This window comes from Blastomyces gilchristii (assembly GCF_000003855.2).
Source record: "Blastomyces gilchristii SLH14081 genomic scaffold supercont1.24, whole genome shotgun sequence".
Classification (NCBI taxonomy): domain Eukaryota; kingdom Fungi; phylum Ascomycota; class Eurotiomycetes; order Onygenales; family Ajellomycetaceae; genus Blastomyces; species Blastomyces gilchristii.
The window spans coordinates 146979-161735 of record NW_003101658.1 but is presented as its reverse complement, the minus strand read 5'-3'; the positions used below and the strand labels follow the sequence as shown (position 1 = coordinate 161735).

The 14757-nt window shown below is 37.4% G+C and overlaps 3 protein-coding genes across 3 annotated transcripts; 1 reads left to right on the top strand and 2 right to left on the bottom strand.

Annotated features, from left to right (window-relative positions):
- Positions 1-6770: 6770 nt before the first annotated feature.
- On the bottom strand, positions 6771-9014 carry BDBG_08473 (AP-2 complex subunit mu). Its single transcript, XM_031723574.1, has 3 exons — positions 8547-9014; positions 7472-8438; positions 6771-7338 (listed from the first exon to the last, which is right to left on the bottom strand). The coding sequence occupies exons 1-3, from the start codon at positions 8881-8883 to the stop codon at positions 7332-7334; spliced, it is 1311 nt and encodes a 436-aa protein (XP_031580767.1). The 5' UTR covers positions 8884-9014; the 3' UTR covers positions 6771-7331.
- A 779-nt stretch (positions 9015-9793) lies between these two features.
- On the bottom strand, positions 9794-11614 carry BDBG_08472 (uncharacterized protein; the record flags this gene model as incomplete). Its single annotated transcript, XM_031723573.1, has 2 exons — positions 9794-11278; positions 11603-11614. The coding sequence occupies 2 exons, from the start codon at positions 11612-11614 to the stop codon at positions 9794-9796; spliced, it is 1497 nt and encodes a 498-aa protein (XP_031580766.1).
- Positions 11615-12549: 935 nt separating this feature from the next.
- Positions 12550-12972, top strand: BDBG_08471 (uncharacterized protein; the record flags this gene model as incomplete). The annotated part of the gene is made up of 2 exons (XM_002621053.2): positions 12550-12602; positions 12644-12972. 2 exons carry the CDS (start codon positions 12550-12552, stop codon positions 12906-12908), a joined length of 318 nt encoding a protein of 105 aa, XP_002621099.1. The 3' UTR covers positions 12909-12972.
- Positions 12973-14757: the final 1785 nt, after the last annotated feature.

Here is a 14757-nt window from a genome sequence, read left to right as displayed (position 1 = left end):
ATAAGATATAACATAAGAAGCTTATAATCTTCAGTGTCAGTTCTCTGCAGAGATCTGAGTTTTCTTTCATCTTCTATACTGAGTCATGCAGCTGTCTTTCTGATGCTGTTTCTGAGCTTTAGAGAATCTTAATTCTCTGCAGTCAGCTTCTTCTACAGTGATAATAGAGATTCTTTTATAGAATTCTTCTCTGTATCAATGATATTATAATCAGACTGTTTAGACAGTGTATCAGTGAGATTAAGCTGATCTGAATGATATTAAATATAGAAATCATACTCTGAAAGCAGCTTCACTCACCTGACTTAACATTCTGTCAAGCTCTTTGTTATTAAGAAGTAATGCAGATTTGTATAATCAGTGAGAACTTGTACTGAGTACTTACTACTCTGAAGATAATGTTATCAGATCTTAAAGAATTTAATAATTACTAATATCTTCTGATTATAAGTATCATATCTTCTCTGCATAAGTGATAACTTCTTGAAGAAGAAGATCACTGATCTTTATTTACAGCATCTTATAGACTCTGTGAAAAAGCCTTCTTTTACAGACAATTCATTGTCTATTTCTTCAGAGATGATTATTCTCTGATTCTTTCAATATTGAAAGGCCTTCAGTGTCAACTGTGAAAAGATTTCACAGATTTCATTCTTAAATACATCAGTCTCACACTGACTGAGTAAGTCAGAATTAAAGTGATTCAGTATTATAGTATCTGTAAAAGCTTGTTTCAATTCTGCAAACATCTGCATGATGTCTTGAGTGAGAGTAAATAATTCTATTTTCCTGTCTTTCACACTTCTCTTTAACAGATCTGTAAGAAGAGTAGTAATCTGTGAATATGCATAGATGAATTATCTGTAGAAATTTACAAATTCTAGAAATATCTGCATCTTATGATATGTTCACAGCACTGATCAGTTCTTAATAGTGAAGACTCAGCTTCTGTTCATTAAAATGCTGTTTATCTCAATAATATAATCTAAGAAATCAATCTTCTGCATGTAGAATGAGCATTTTTCAGTGTTTATATAGAGTTGATACTGTCTCAAGTAACTCAACACTTCTTAAACATGGATATCATGTTCTTTCTCTGATTTCAAGAAGATTAGAATGTCATTCAGATATACTATGCAGAAGATGTTAACAAGGCTCTGCAGTGTCTAGACTGATTATATGACCGTGTCTGAAATCAGAACTAGATTTTTTAATAGTCTCATTATCAATTTGACTGATCCCATTACACGGTTTTAACATTAGATAGTAGTCTCATACTGTCTTAGTGAGACTTACTGTCTACTCTTGTCACATTTTTCAAATGAGATCATGATTTTCACTTCTCAATTTAAATTATTTTTATAGCTTTAAATGACTTTAAATCTCATTTGAGCATTATCAAAAAGTGTTACTTTTTAAAAAATTAAAAATAGTCTAAAAAAAACCTTAAAATGTCTAAAAATAGTAACTTTATGCCAAGAATGGGACTAAATGAGATCAAATGGAATCACTTTCTCATTTTTTTCAAGTCATGGTCTCATTTTAAAATCTGATATATAGTCACTTTGCATGTTTTTTTGATAGCCAGTCCCAGCAGGATTCACGCCAAGAAATGTATGAGATCAGATCAAATGAAATCAAACATGAAATTCATGATCTCAGCGGCCAGTCTAGCAGTGCCTCATTTATATAGACCTGAAAGATGACTGAAGCATTACAAAGATTAAAAGATAAAACAAGATATTCAAAATTGCTGTACTTAGTATGAAAAGTCATTTTTCAAATATTATCTTTATTAACTCTGATTCTATGATAGACATTCTGTATATCAATCTTTGAGAACATCTTTACTTCAGATAATTGATTGATCATCTTGTCAATTAACAGTAATAAATAGTGATTCTTAATCATCACTTTATTAAGGCCTCTGTAGTCTATGCATAGATGTAGTCTATCATTCTTCTTAAGTACAAAGAGTATAGACACTTCTGTCAGACTCTTTGATAAATATATTCAGTTTTTTGATTGTGCTTCTTCAAGATATTTATGCAGAACATTCAATTTCTTTACAAACAAGTTGTAAAGAGATCTGTACAGTATCATTGCACTGTCTTCAAGGCAAATCTTATATTATATCTTGATGTCAGGAAACTTCACTACTTCTCTTTTCAAAAAGACATTCTTAAAATCTGTAAAGAGATTTTATGTATATTCATCTTCAATAACAGATACTGCTGCTAATCTTGCAGTGAGAGTGATAACTTCTTCATCTATCTTCAAGTTCTAATCATCTGCTATACAGTATATTGACTCAATCTTTTTCTCAAGATTCTTTCAATGAAACTCTTCAGATTTCTCTATCACTGTCTCTTTATCAGTGAGATAATATCATCACATCTGAATAACTCAGTCAATGAGAGAATTGTTTTCTCTCAATTATAGAAGATCTAGAATAACATTCTCATCTATAATATTAACTATATGAAGAAGCAGACTGCTTTTCTTGAAGATTTCTTCTAAGTCTGTGATCACACACTTTGCTTGAATTATGTCAAAATAATAATATTTTATTTCATCAGTAAATTTTGTATGATCTGACAGATCTATCTTCTTTTAACTCTTTATCAAAGAAAAGAAATAGAATATAAAGTTAGTATTCATCTCAGAGTCAAGTAGATATCTCACTGATATCTTCTCATTCAGAGTATGTATTATGATTATAATATAAACTTAAAGATATAAGAATTATTAATTCTTCATTTCTTTCTCTTCTTTATCTTCTGTGAATACATTTGTCAGAAGAGAAGTTAACTTTAAGAAGATATCTTCTTAATTTCTTCTCTTCTTCAGCTTCTTACAATTACTGATATAGTAATTATCAGCTCTGCAGTTAAAACAGAGATCTTTATTAAATCTTTTTTAATATTTCTTTACAGTGAGTGAAGAATCAGAATACTTGAAATTCTTCTTTACTTTCTCTACACTGAAGCTGTTATAACACTGTTTAGATTCTGTTATTAATTACTTAGAAGAGATCTTATTAGTCTTTTTCTTAAAGAATTAATTATTCAAATAGATCTGAGAAGTCAGATTAACAAGCTCAGTGTAATTGATTGATAAACTCTGATATTATAATATTATTATTCACATCTTATAAGTCAGCTTTGTAAGATAAAGCTGTATTTTTAATTGATTCAAATTATCAGTTAATTTCTCTTAATATTCTTCAAATCTTGTATTGAAATTAAAAGAATTCTTATTATTTTATTAATATAATAAGTTGAATCACTGCACTGCTGTGAAGCTGCAGTTACAGTGATCTTTAATTTAGTTCAGTAGAAAGTTCTTGAATTCTTCTTAAGTTATAATAGTATTAATACACTCAAGCTTTCTCTTTTTAATAGCTCAAGTAGTCACAGAGATATCTTCAAGAAGGTTGACAGTATATATTACTCATATCTTATAAGTATTATACTGACTCAGATTAAGGTGAAATTTCTGTTCAAGAGTACAGATAAAGCTGTGAAATTCAGATAAGATATTTCTCTTATATCTTAAAGAATCTCTGATCTTAATCTCTCTATCTTTATAATAGATGTAGATGTGTAGAGATCATGATAGTGATAGAGCAGTTAAAGAGCTCATATCAAAATATACAGCAAGTTCAGAAATCTCAGATTTCTACTGAGATAGAGATATACACACTCTAGAGAATAATATAGTGTTTTTCTCAGAGAGTGAGATCAGATCAGTCTCAGCATATATGTATAAAGTTATATCAGTCTATTAGAGCTCAACTGATTCAAACATGTAATCAGATTAAGTGATTTGAATTATAATATAACAGAACTGAAGCAGTGACTAGTTAATAGTATTATATAGAGATAGTTATTTAAGAAGCTATATAAGTGAGCTTGACTATCTTACTTAAATAGTGAGCTTGTAGACTACAGAGTTATTATAAGAATATCACAGATATAATATTTAGTATACTAAGAAGATTATATAAGATACATAGTAACTCTTATATATATTTCAGTAGAAGAAAAACAAATCACTGACTTCTTTAATAAGAAGTCAGCATCTAGCTATTCTATATAGATAATAAGTGAATACTCTTCTCTCATTTCATGAGTGAGAATAGTCAGACTGATATTTCAGCAGTGTCTCACTGTTAAGAAAGAGTAATTTGCTAACCTTATATAGAAGCAGAGTTCTCATATTCATCAATCAGATCTTTCTATAATATATCTGAATAATATTATAGAGTGATTGAAAACCAGTTTGAATAGAATAAAATCATCTGTATAAAAGTGATGAGCTGTGTGAAACCGCAACAGAGTTCTGACGCGGCCGGGAGCGTGATAATACAGCTTGAATTGCATTTACTGCAGTATTTCTTCATAGAAGTATTCATTCTATTTATATTAAATAAGAGTTAATTCTTCTTAAGATAAATCAGAAGAGCTTTTCAGTGATATAAGTTATTAATAATTCTTTTTCAGTCAGTGAAGAGATTAACTTATCTTTGTATTTTATTCTCTATTTATATCTTCACAGTGATTATTCTATATTAACTTTAACTCTGACTTATTATATTTAATACAATACTTTCAGCATCAGATATATTCTTTAAGTTTATAAATTATAATCACTAACTGATCTGATATTGAGTTCTTTACTAAGATCTTTATTTTACTAATAGTTAAGAAGATTAAACAGCTTTCTTATTATAATTTTCAGAGTTAAATACTCAGTAGAAAAGAAGAATTAAGATATAACTTTTTTAATCTAATCTATAACTCTCTCACTTATATTATTATTAAATATTCATAATATTATCTCTTTTAATAGAAAATTCTCATATAACAGTATACTTGATATCTGAAATATTTATACTCATACTCAGTGAGATTACTATTATTATAATTCATATTTTCAATATTAATTTTATAAACTTCTCAAAGTAAATATTTTAATTCACTTCAGATACTTAAGATATAAAATACTGAATAATATTATTAATGAAAGAAATATTAGTATTATTAATATTCTATCTATTATTCTAACAGATCTGAAGAAGTATTAATTAGATATATTACACTGCTTATTAAACTTTAATATAACTATTAATAAAGATAATAATTTTTAAAATATATTAAGATATAATCTTTTCATTCATATCAATAATCTTATTTAATAAAAAATATAATATATTATAGAATACAAGTTTATTATATAAAATTAAATATATATTAATAAAGATATCAGAATAGTTAATAAAAGTTCAAATAATTTAAGTTTATTATGAATTTATATTAATAGAATAAAATTCAGTCTTTTAAAGAATAATATTCTCAGCTTTACTACTGAGAGTTATAGAATAGTTAAATCAGATAATATTCTTATAAAGAAGTAATTTCAGATATCTCAGTCTGATAAACTGATTACAGAATTAACTTTACTATATAATAAGATAATACTTATTAATAGTTATAAGCTTAATCTTTTCTTATAAAGTAGAGTCTTAAAGAATATACTGAAATCACTTATAAAGAGCTTACTCTGAACTAAGCAGTATATATATATACTTACTCTATTAAATATATTTAAGTAAGTCTTCTTATCTCTGAAGATTATCAGTACTGATTAGATAAGAAGTAATACTGAGAAACTATACTATATCTCTTATTTACTGATTATTAAGCTTATTTAAAGAAATCAGTTAAATAATTATCTTTTCTATCAGAATTATATAGAATTAAAGAATAAGACTCTTTTTATAATCAGTTCTGATAATAAATAAAGTATTACTATATTTATATATTATATACTAAAGTATATAGACTTATTCTATATATAGCTGAAGAGTATACTCAGAATCTAAATATAGATCTTGAAGTATTTATTAAAGATAATACTGAATAATATTCTATTATTTATTAATACTATCTGATTTAGTATAGCTTATAATAAGTTATAATATATCTTTAATATTCATTGAAAGTATTTATTTTAATGATAACTTTTAAAACTGTTATTATAACTAACTTATATATTTTCTTTAATCTCTCTTAATTATATTTAATACAGTTAATAAGATATTATTTAACTTAGTTATTAAAAAGTAACTCAGCTGTTAAAAAGAAGTATTATATAATTGATTCAGAAGTTATCAGAAGATTTCAGAAGTTATTAGAAGTTATTATAAGTTAATATACTATATAAGATTATTAAGAGATCAGAAGTTATCAGAAGTTATTAAAAATTACTGAAAAATATACTCAGTACTTTAACTATAGTCTTTAATAACTGAATAGATGTTTTAATAGTAAGATTAAGATATTGAATAACTAGATATAATTATGATTGAAAAATTAGTAAATTATTCTTATATTTAAAATTATAGTAGCAGTTTTCAATGTAATACTTTATACTTAGAATATATATATTTTCAGATAAAAATTATATTAATTAACAGAAAATTGAAAAATTAATTCTTTAAAATAATAGAGAAATAATCTATAAGTAATATTATACAGTGATTCTATCTTAAATATTATAATTAAAGTAAATCATTTCTATATTATTAATAAATAGAAACTGTTTTTTCTCAGATACTCTGTAAAGAGTTTACTGAGAATATCTTATTTAAATTTAGTATAAGTTCTGTGACAGTTGATTAACTCAGATGTTAGCAGGACTTGACAGAAAGTAGCAGTAGTTCAGATTGAGTTAGCTTGAAGTGAAGTGGCTGAGTTTACTGAGATAATAGAGATGAGGCTCAGGGCCATTTTATCACGTGAGTATTCTATTTTTAGCCTCAAAATCCTGTTCTGCAATTGAAATCACCTCAGCGTATGAAAAAGCCCTCACTGATTATGTTCGAATGGTACAGAATATTCATTTATCAATGTGAGAACCAAAGGCTGGGTATGCTCGCTGTGCCATTGATGGGTACATACCCACTACACTACCTTTAGGAGAATCGCTAATCTTTGGATAACTTGAGGACAATAGAAACTCAAATGATGAATATCGAATCTCCAACTGCACAGCTTACGCTAACTAAAGGAAGTATAGTATCAGCGAAGCAAAAGCGAAGGCAGCAACAACAAGGAAGAAGAAAATCCCAACGCCCTCCCAACAACGCCAGTCATGGAACAATTACAGGAAAAGAAACGGCCAAAGAGGTTTCAGAGTACAGATATATATATGCTATACGTATGTATGTATGCACGATGCAGAATGAAACGCGTGGAGGGATGAGGAGTACGAACATATCCAACCTCGGTCTGTAAGGCGAGGGGAAGATGGTGGGTGACTCGCATTTAAAACCTGTGTTTTGGAAATAGCCACACACGTTAGTTATTTAACACCCACAACAAGGCAAGCATGTCATCCGATATCTAGCCCCCATTCAACCAGTAAATTCGGAATTCATTGAAAGGAAGAGGGGGGGCAATCTTACCTGATCTCATAACTTCCCGCCCTAGTCATGTACCTTACCCATTTAACACTACTATAATTATTCTTCTCAAACACCTTCAGGTACCTCACCAACAGCCCGCTACTCGTGAACATAAGCAGACTAAACTCAAGACTGAGCGGCGGCCGACTCCATGCCTTCTGCTGTGTCATACTCGTCAACGTCGCGTCTGCGGTGAGTATACACTCGCTCTGGCCCGAGAATCGTGTAATCTTCCAGACAATATTATTCTGCTCTGGTTCATATTTCGCGCGTCCCTGACTCGTCCGTTCTATGATCTTGGCCGCATTGAGCGGGGTAGGGATGCGAACGATGACGTTAGTCGCGAACAGCTTCGAGCTGAAGTTGGCCTTGATGGCAATGCTGTATTCGACCTTAGTAGTGCCAATCTCACGCACGATCGGGTGAATCTTAAATGGCAGGTTCACGTTTTCCGTTGCCCGGTAGCGCATCAGCTCAAATTCCCCGTCAGGGGGAACGAAGGAGATGATACGGTCAGCGTCGAAACGACCAAGTTTCACGCACTGGTGGAACTGGCAGTCCTCCAGCGTAACGCTGCCTGCTGCCGCGCGTGTTGCTTTCGTTCTGCCATCCGATCTTCCGGCGCCATCATTGTTGTCGAGAAGTAACTTGTCATTCAGGCCAAATTTACACTCCGGCGTACCGGATAGATACGCTCGCATAACGATCTGGCCATTTACGTCAGCACGCAGGACGGTCCCGGTAGCCGACATGAGCAAGTTGACATCCTCAATAACGTCGACAAATGCCTCGTTCTTCCTGTATTTGATATCCGATCGGCGCCACGACAGGGCTCCCGTAGCTTGCATAGTAATTTTGCTAGAATCCGAGGGCGAGTTTGCAATGGTTGATTTGACGCCCTCTGTCGTAATGTACATTTTAAGGGTATCCGTTTCGGTGTTCTGGGGGTATCCAAAGTCAAGTATCTCTATTAATCGCTCAGGGAAAAGTAACCCACGAAAATTAGCCAAAGCTCTGTCAAGAGAAATTGGGCACATCCACTTCGACAAAGAAGATATATATAGCACCAACTCACCATCCAACAGCTCATAAACAAGCACGAAATTATTCTTCACGGCCTCCTCATCGAACTTCCCAAAATACCCCTTCCCCAACAACACAAACCGATACAGAAACTCAAACACCAGCGCCGCATTCACATTGCTCTTTGTCACCGCAACCAGGTATATATTCTCATGCTTGACATGGCTGAACGTCGTCGATCCCAGCGTTAGAATGGGTGAGCGAACCTGCGGGTTGGAGATGACCTGGATGCGGAATACGTCTGCGAGACGCGGGCGGCAGTCGTTGCGAAAGGCGCGGTAGATGAGGTTCTCGCCCTTATGGTTGAAGATTAGGATGCCGGAGAGCATATTGATTGATCTGAGGGCGCCTGCGTTTTGCTCGTTAAAGGGACATTTGCTGTGATTGATTGGCAGGCGTGGAGGTTGCGGACGGACGGGCAATATTACGATACCGTAAAGTTTCGTAATAGTAGCTCCCGCTACAACAACGCGAGCGACGAACCCCTCCTAGATTCCACGTAACGGTGTTAAGCGCTGCGTACTCAATCGATCGTTTAATAAATATCTATTGATACATGTACTAGGCTTTAATTTACTACTACATTTATTTGTTAATACCTACTTCATAGTTCTTGTAGCTTGCTACCGTGCAGCACGTCATCAAAGGGCAGCATTGAATTTGGCCGCCGGTCCACTGAATTGAATATCATTAGTTAGAAAAACTCAGTGTTCAAAACATCGTCTTCTATTAGGCCATCGCGGCCATATAATGTGGGTATATGCTGGTATCTGAAGAATGAGGTAGGGGCGAATATTCGCCCAGAAAAAAAAAAAGAAAAAGAAAAAGAAAAAGGAAAAGGAAAATTAAAAAGCAACTCTAACAATCAGGGAGGAAAGAAAAGAAGGTAACGAACTAGAGAGAAGATAAGAAAGAAACTCCCAAGAAGGAATATGCGATGGTGCTTTTTGCCGTATGCAATATATAATCAATAACACCCCCCCAAAAAAAGGTAGAAAGACAGGAAGAAAAAGAAAAAGAAAAAAGAAAAACAGAATCAACAGCGAAGAAAAGGAACTCAGACCCGCCCGATAGGTAGAGTCGCCATGATGCCAGCACGCAAAGGAGGGAAATACGAGGGTGGAAACTGGAGGTGGAAAAGCAGCAGCAGGAAAAAAAATTAACGAAATGGATATCGTAAGATTAGATAACGTATAAAATAACGATACGAAACGAGGGAGGAATAAAACAACATTTTCATCATCTGTTCGATGGCGGGAGGAAGTGGTGTTCGGCATCACGCTCTGCAGTGTCAGGCCTCATGCCCGTAGCAGATGCCCCATCGCTCTCGACGATGCCAACTTTCGGGTCCGGAATCTGGATGTCGATAGACATATAGCCCGTGCTCCGTAAACTCCAGATCTTCACGCCTTCTCTGATACCAACACTGGAATTCCAGTGCTCAAGCCACTGCTCAATGGACTTCAGGTGACTCTTGACGCCTGTAGCCCCGAAGTCATCCCAGATCCAACCTGTTGCTAGTCCAATTGCACCGTCAAGCCAGTTGCGTGCACTGAAAGGGTCGAATGAAGCAATTAGTTCGTCGTTTATCTTCGCGATAACGGTTCGGAATTCATGCTCTGGAAGCAACGGGTCAAGGATTTCGGGATATAGGTTCGAAAACGTGGGTGCGAGATCACCCTTGACCATCCAATCGCGTCGTATGCGGATGATTCGAGTGTTTTGGTATTCCAGAGAATTGACGGGGACGTGTGGATTCATATGTGGGAAACAAGGGTGTGAAGGGCCCCAGGCTAATTCTTCCGCGACATCGCCATCTGCACCACCGCCGCCTGAAGAATGATTGCCGTTGGTAGAAGGGATGGAAGCAAACGTCTGTGATCGCAAAGAGTGTTGTGATGGAACTTCCCGAGGGCGGTCTGGATGGGCTCCAGCAACCTGGTGAGTGTTTAACCCGTTGGTTCGCAAGTGAGTGGGGTCTGGCCGGCGAATATTATCTGCATCTCCTTGTCTCACCCCTGTACCTTGATCTAAATTGTTGACCATATTAATGGTTTCCCACACACCACTGCGTCGATGGCCGGGAGGAAGCCCGATACTTGCGCGTCCACTCTCTGTATCCGCGACGCTGCGCTCAACCAACAAACTCGTTGGACTGGGTTGTTGGCGACTGCGCCGCTGTTCCGGAATGGTCAGCAGAGGATAAGCGTCCCGTTGTGATTCGACGTAAGGAGAGGTGTCGGAGATCGGAGAAGGGCGTGGAGCGGTGACGAAGGTTGTGCGGGGGACGTAGTTGATGGGATTCCAGAGCCTGGACGATGGCGGTTTGCGAATACTTGTGCGAATGGATGAGAAGAGAGAGCGTCCGTGGGAGTTGCGGCGTTGGTGAGGGGTATGTGCTGCTCGTCGAGGGGGGGGTTGGTAGGCGGGTTCTGGAGGTTGGAGGGAGGACGCAGCAGAAGAATTGTTCGTGAAAATGGGAACGAGCGGGATATCGGTGTAGGGCCCTTCTTCAGCCGGCCGCGATGATAGATAGCGTGGACGGTGAATGGCGTAGGACGCCGTGGTTGTTGTCGACGACACGGAGAGAGCGTCGTAAAGGGGTTCTGCGGTGGTGTCAGGCGAGGGTGAGGTTGGCGCTGTTGCTGCTGAGGACGAGACTGGCGGAGGCTGCGGGCGGTGATTGGCGAGAGCAGAAGCCGAGAAAGGGGCTTGGGGGAAGGCCTAGTAGTAGTACTCAGCGTAGAAGGGACAAGCAGCAGCAGCATGCCTACACAACCACAACTCAGCAGAAATGGACACTGGTCTGGTCTGGCCGGAATTGAGGAGAAATGGGGCAAATGAAGGCGGAAAATATGGTTGAAAAGGTTTCAATGAGTGAGTGTAGGGCAGGGGGGACGGGGAATAAAATGATAAAAAAAGTAATGACAATCGGGAGTAGTAAAACCAATAATAATAATATCGGAAGAAATAATCCAAGCAGCACCACCACTCAGTTCCACTTCACGGTTTAGCATCAGAGAGAAGATCCAGGCAATAGTTCCCCACAACGATGTCCATTCCGAGCGAGTGGTAAAGTCGACCTTAACAGAGACCGCGATAATCCAAAAAGGAGCTGCAGTTAGTTCAGTTGGTCGAGCTTAAGCAGTCGAAAACTGACCTATCCTGAACAACACGATCAACTCCAGTGGCCACCGCAAATAGCTCAAACCAATGCTCTGGCCAAGCCCACGATCGTTCGTTCCTGTGCTCCCGGAGGCTGATATGACAGCATTAATATATTGGACAGATCCTATTTTTTTTTCTTTTTAGGCCGGTTTCAGGTCTCGCGCTCCCCGTCCCAGGTATTGGGATATATCATATGTCTCTCCTTCAATATAATGGCTGAGAAGAGCCTACGAGAAGACTTACAAGAAGACTATGGAGATTACGGGACTAATTATCTTCTTATAACGCTGGCTGTGGGAGGAGAAGCAGGGTCCATAGGGATGGGCCACGCAGCTGTGACCGCAGCGCCCTTGCACCGCTTGCGAGCTCGCGTGGATGAACGCATACTGTCCCACCAAGCCGAGAACATTTTTTTAGGATGATTTTAGATCTACCGTCAGCTTCCAGCAATCAGCTAAGCTGCCTGCTAGTCTGTGACAGTGTGAAAGAAAGACGCATTCCGCCTGGTTTCAAATATTATAAAAAATGTGAGCGTTTGATCCCTTGGGTGCTATACATCTACGCCTTACCACGCAAAGAAACACTTATTAACATAATACATCAGGATCCTGAATATAACCTGGTTTGGCTGTACAGGCTGTACCTGCCGAACGAATGTCAGGAGTCTGTCGTCTGTCCTTCACCACGCAGCCCACCCAGGGTCCAGCAAACTGCCAAAGTCGCACTTCGGTCTCAGTCCGGCGTGCGCTTACGCTGCGTAGTTTGCTCGAGTTTCCAAGCAGCATGGATGCATGGATACCTGCATCAGAGACCAATAACGGAAAGGCATGGCGAGGCCTCCGGAAGCCATTCCAGGTCTCCCCGGCACCCGCCTAGCTGGGTATGGTTCTGAACCATCACCGCACTAACTCCTTTAGTTAGGCTGTTTAAAACGGTGCAAAGCCTCCCCAAAACCGAGAAGCAGGACGGCTACTCGAGGGACAAACCCCTTGTGAATGTTGGCGTCTTGCTCTCTCCTTTTATGTCCTTTAGGCTTTTTGACAGCAATAATAATATCTTCGTATCGTTCGTCGTTCTGAATACTATTAATAGCAGCAAAACCTACCAGCCGCAGCCGCCTGCAGGGGCCGATGAGTTTGTACAGGTATTTCCCCAACGGCTAGAAGCATACATACATAATACATAGTACATACATAAAAACCGTGCGTGGAAAACGGTCGCCCTGCATCAACCCAATATTAATGTCCACTCCTCTGACCATTCCATTCCTTGCCTGGACTAAATTATTCATGCAAGCTGTGAAAAATCACCGGTCTCCTCGAGCGTACGGAGTACAGGAGGCTAAACCTACTCCCTAGATCGAGGCTATTGGAACGGGAGCCCTGGGGGGCGAGAGGTCACAATGTTTTTTTTTTTTTTTTAAAAAAAAAAAAAAAAAAAATCGGAACCGCTCCTCTTTGGATGAGAAAGCTAGGGCTCCCGTGCCTGTGGCCTGGGCTCAATAGTCTTCGCTAGCGGCTGCAGGCGGCTGATATGTCAGTGGAGGCTCCACATCGCGGATTTTCTCTCAGGAACAGGAAATTTTTATCACGCCGGTGGATTTCCAACTGCCGGAAAGCTACGAGCTACTGGCATGCCCAGTAGCGCTTTCCTTTCCTCCAACTGGAAATATTTTTCATAAGATAAGATTCACACGTACGGCGTATAGTTCCTGGGGGAAATCCTCCTGCATGATCTAACCTACAAATCGTGTCATGACTGAGTTTTATCTGCCCTGCGCGACGGCTATCCATCTGTCGATATTTAATATTAACTTATAAAACACCTCTCTAGAACATGGCCTAGTAACGCATTTTATTAGTGGCTCTTTTCTGCTCTCAGTGCTGCTTTTGCACCTGTTGCTCACCACTTTTAAATCACAAAGTCAGCAGCTTTCTCTATATAAATATCATGATGCCGCACAAGAGCTTTTCTACTTCAAATAAATACTATTTATCATCTGAACACTTTTCTCTTGCTCTTAAGTTCTTTTTCTGGCGAAAATTTAGTTCTCACAGATTTACTACTGCTCTGAGCTAAATAAAGAATCCTTTCTCTATAATTTTTGAAGCATTAACTCTAACATGTATTGTGTAACACTGGCCAAGCAGTTATTTCACTATCTTGTTCAAATCACTGTAAATCAGAACAATATTCTTTTCAATACATTAATAAGATGTTCTTATCAAACACTTCTATTGAATCTCTTTGAACCATGGATATATTTGATATGTATGTATCAATGACCTTTCCGCGCAGCAAAAATTCTGAGTCAGGATAAGATGGCAATCAACTGATAATAACAGTTACAGATTATAACCTTGGAAGTTATAATACATGACATTTTGATTAAACCCTGCATGAACAATAAGACAGACACCTTCCAAAATCTTTCTGGAACATGCTGAGATACCTGAATCAGAGATGATAGTTTGCCCCCGTCAGACACCCCCCTGACTTGCTACCGGGGGTAGCCTGGTTAGGTACATGTACATGTATGTACATGTACATCCATACATGTAGCTATCCATTCATATTTGTAGTAAAATTTGATTATGGAGGGGCCCCGGGCGGCGGCTAGAAACTCATCTCCACCCCTAAAGCGGTATCTTCTATTGCATTTAATTATTTCCTATTGTGATATATATGGTTCCATATGGCCTGGCTACTGCGTAATCGCCCCATAAATTGATTATCCAACAATAGCTTCCCCCATTAGATAGAGACTGGGATAATGAGACCAGTAATCTTGGTCTGTAGCACAGTGTTTCTAGCCGCACCTCTACGCTGTATGTACAGCCCCTATGAGTACTACTTACTGCCTTGCCCCGATCATTCGTCCCAACGAGTGAAATGGATTCTCCGCCCTTGGCGCCTCCGAGGCACACCTTCACTTTAGTTAGATAGAGGGGATATTACAACTGTTGACGCGAGTATAAAAATGAAATAATGAATGTAAAAGTAGTGAGCAAGGCATTAACCAGTATTAAGGATTT

Coding starts and splice junctions, on each gene's coding strand:
- BDBG_08473 (XM_031723574.1), bottom strand. CDS start 8,883: ATGCTCTCCGGCATCCTAATCTTCAACCATAAGGGCGAGAACCTCATC. Junction 8,439..8,546: donor TGTTTATGAGCTGTTGGATG/GTGAGTTGGTGC, acceptor AGCGATTAATAG/AGATACTTGACTTTGGATAC.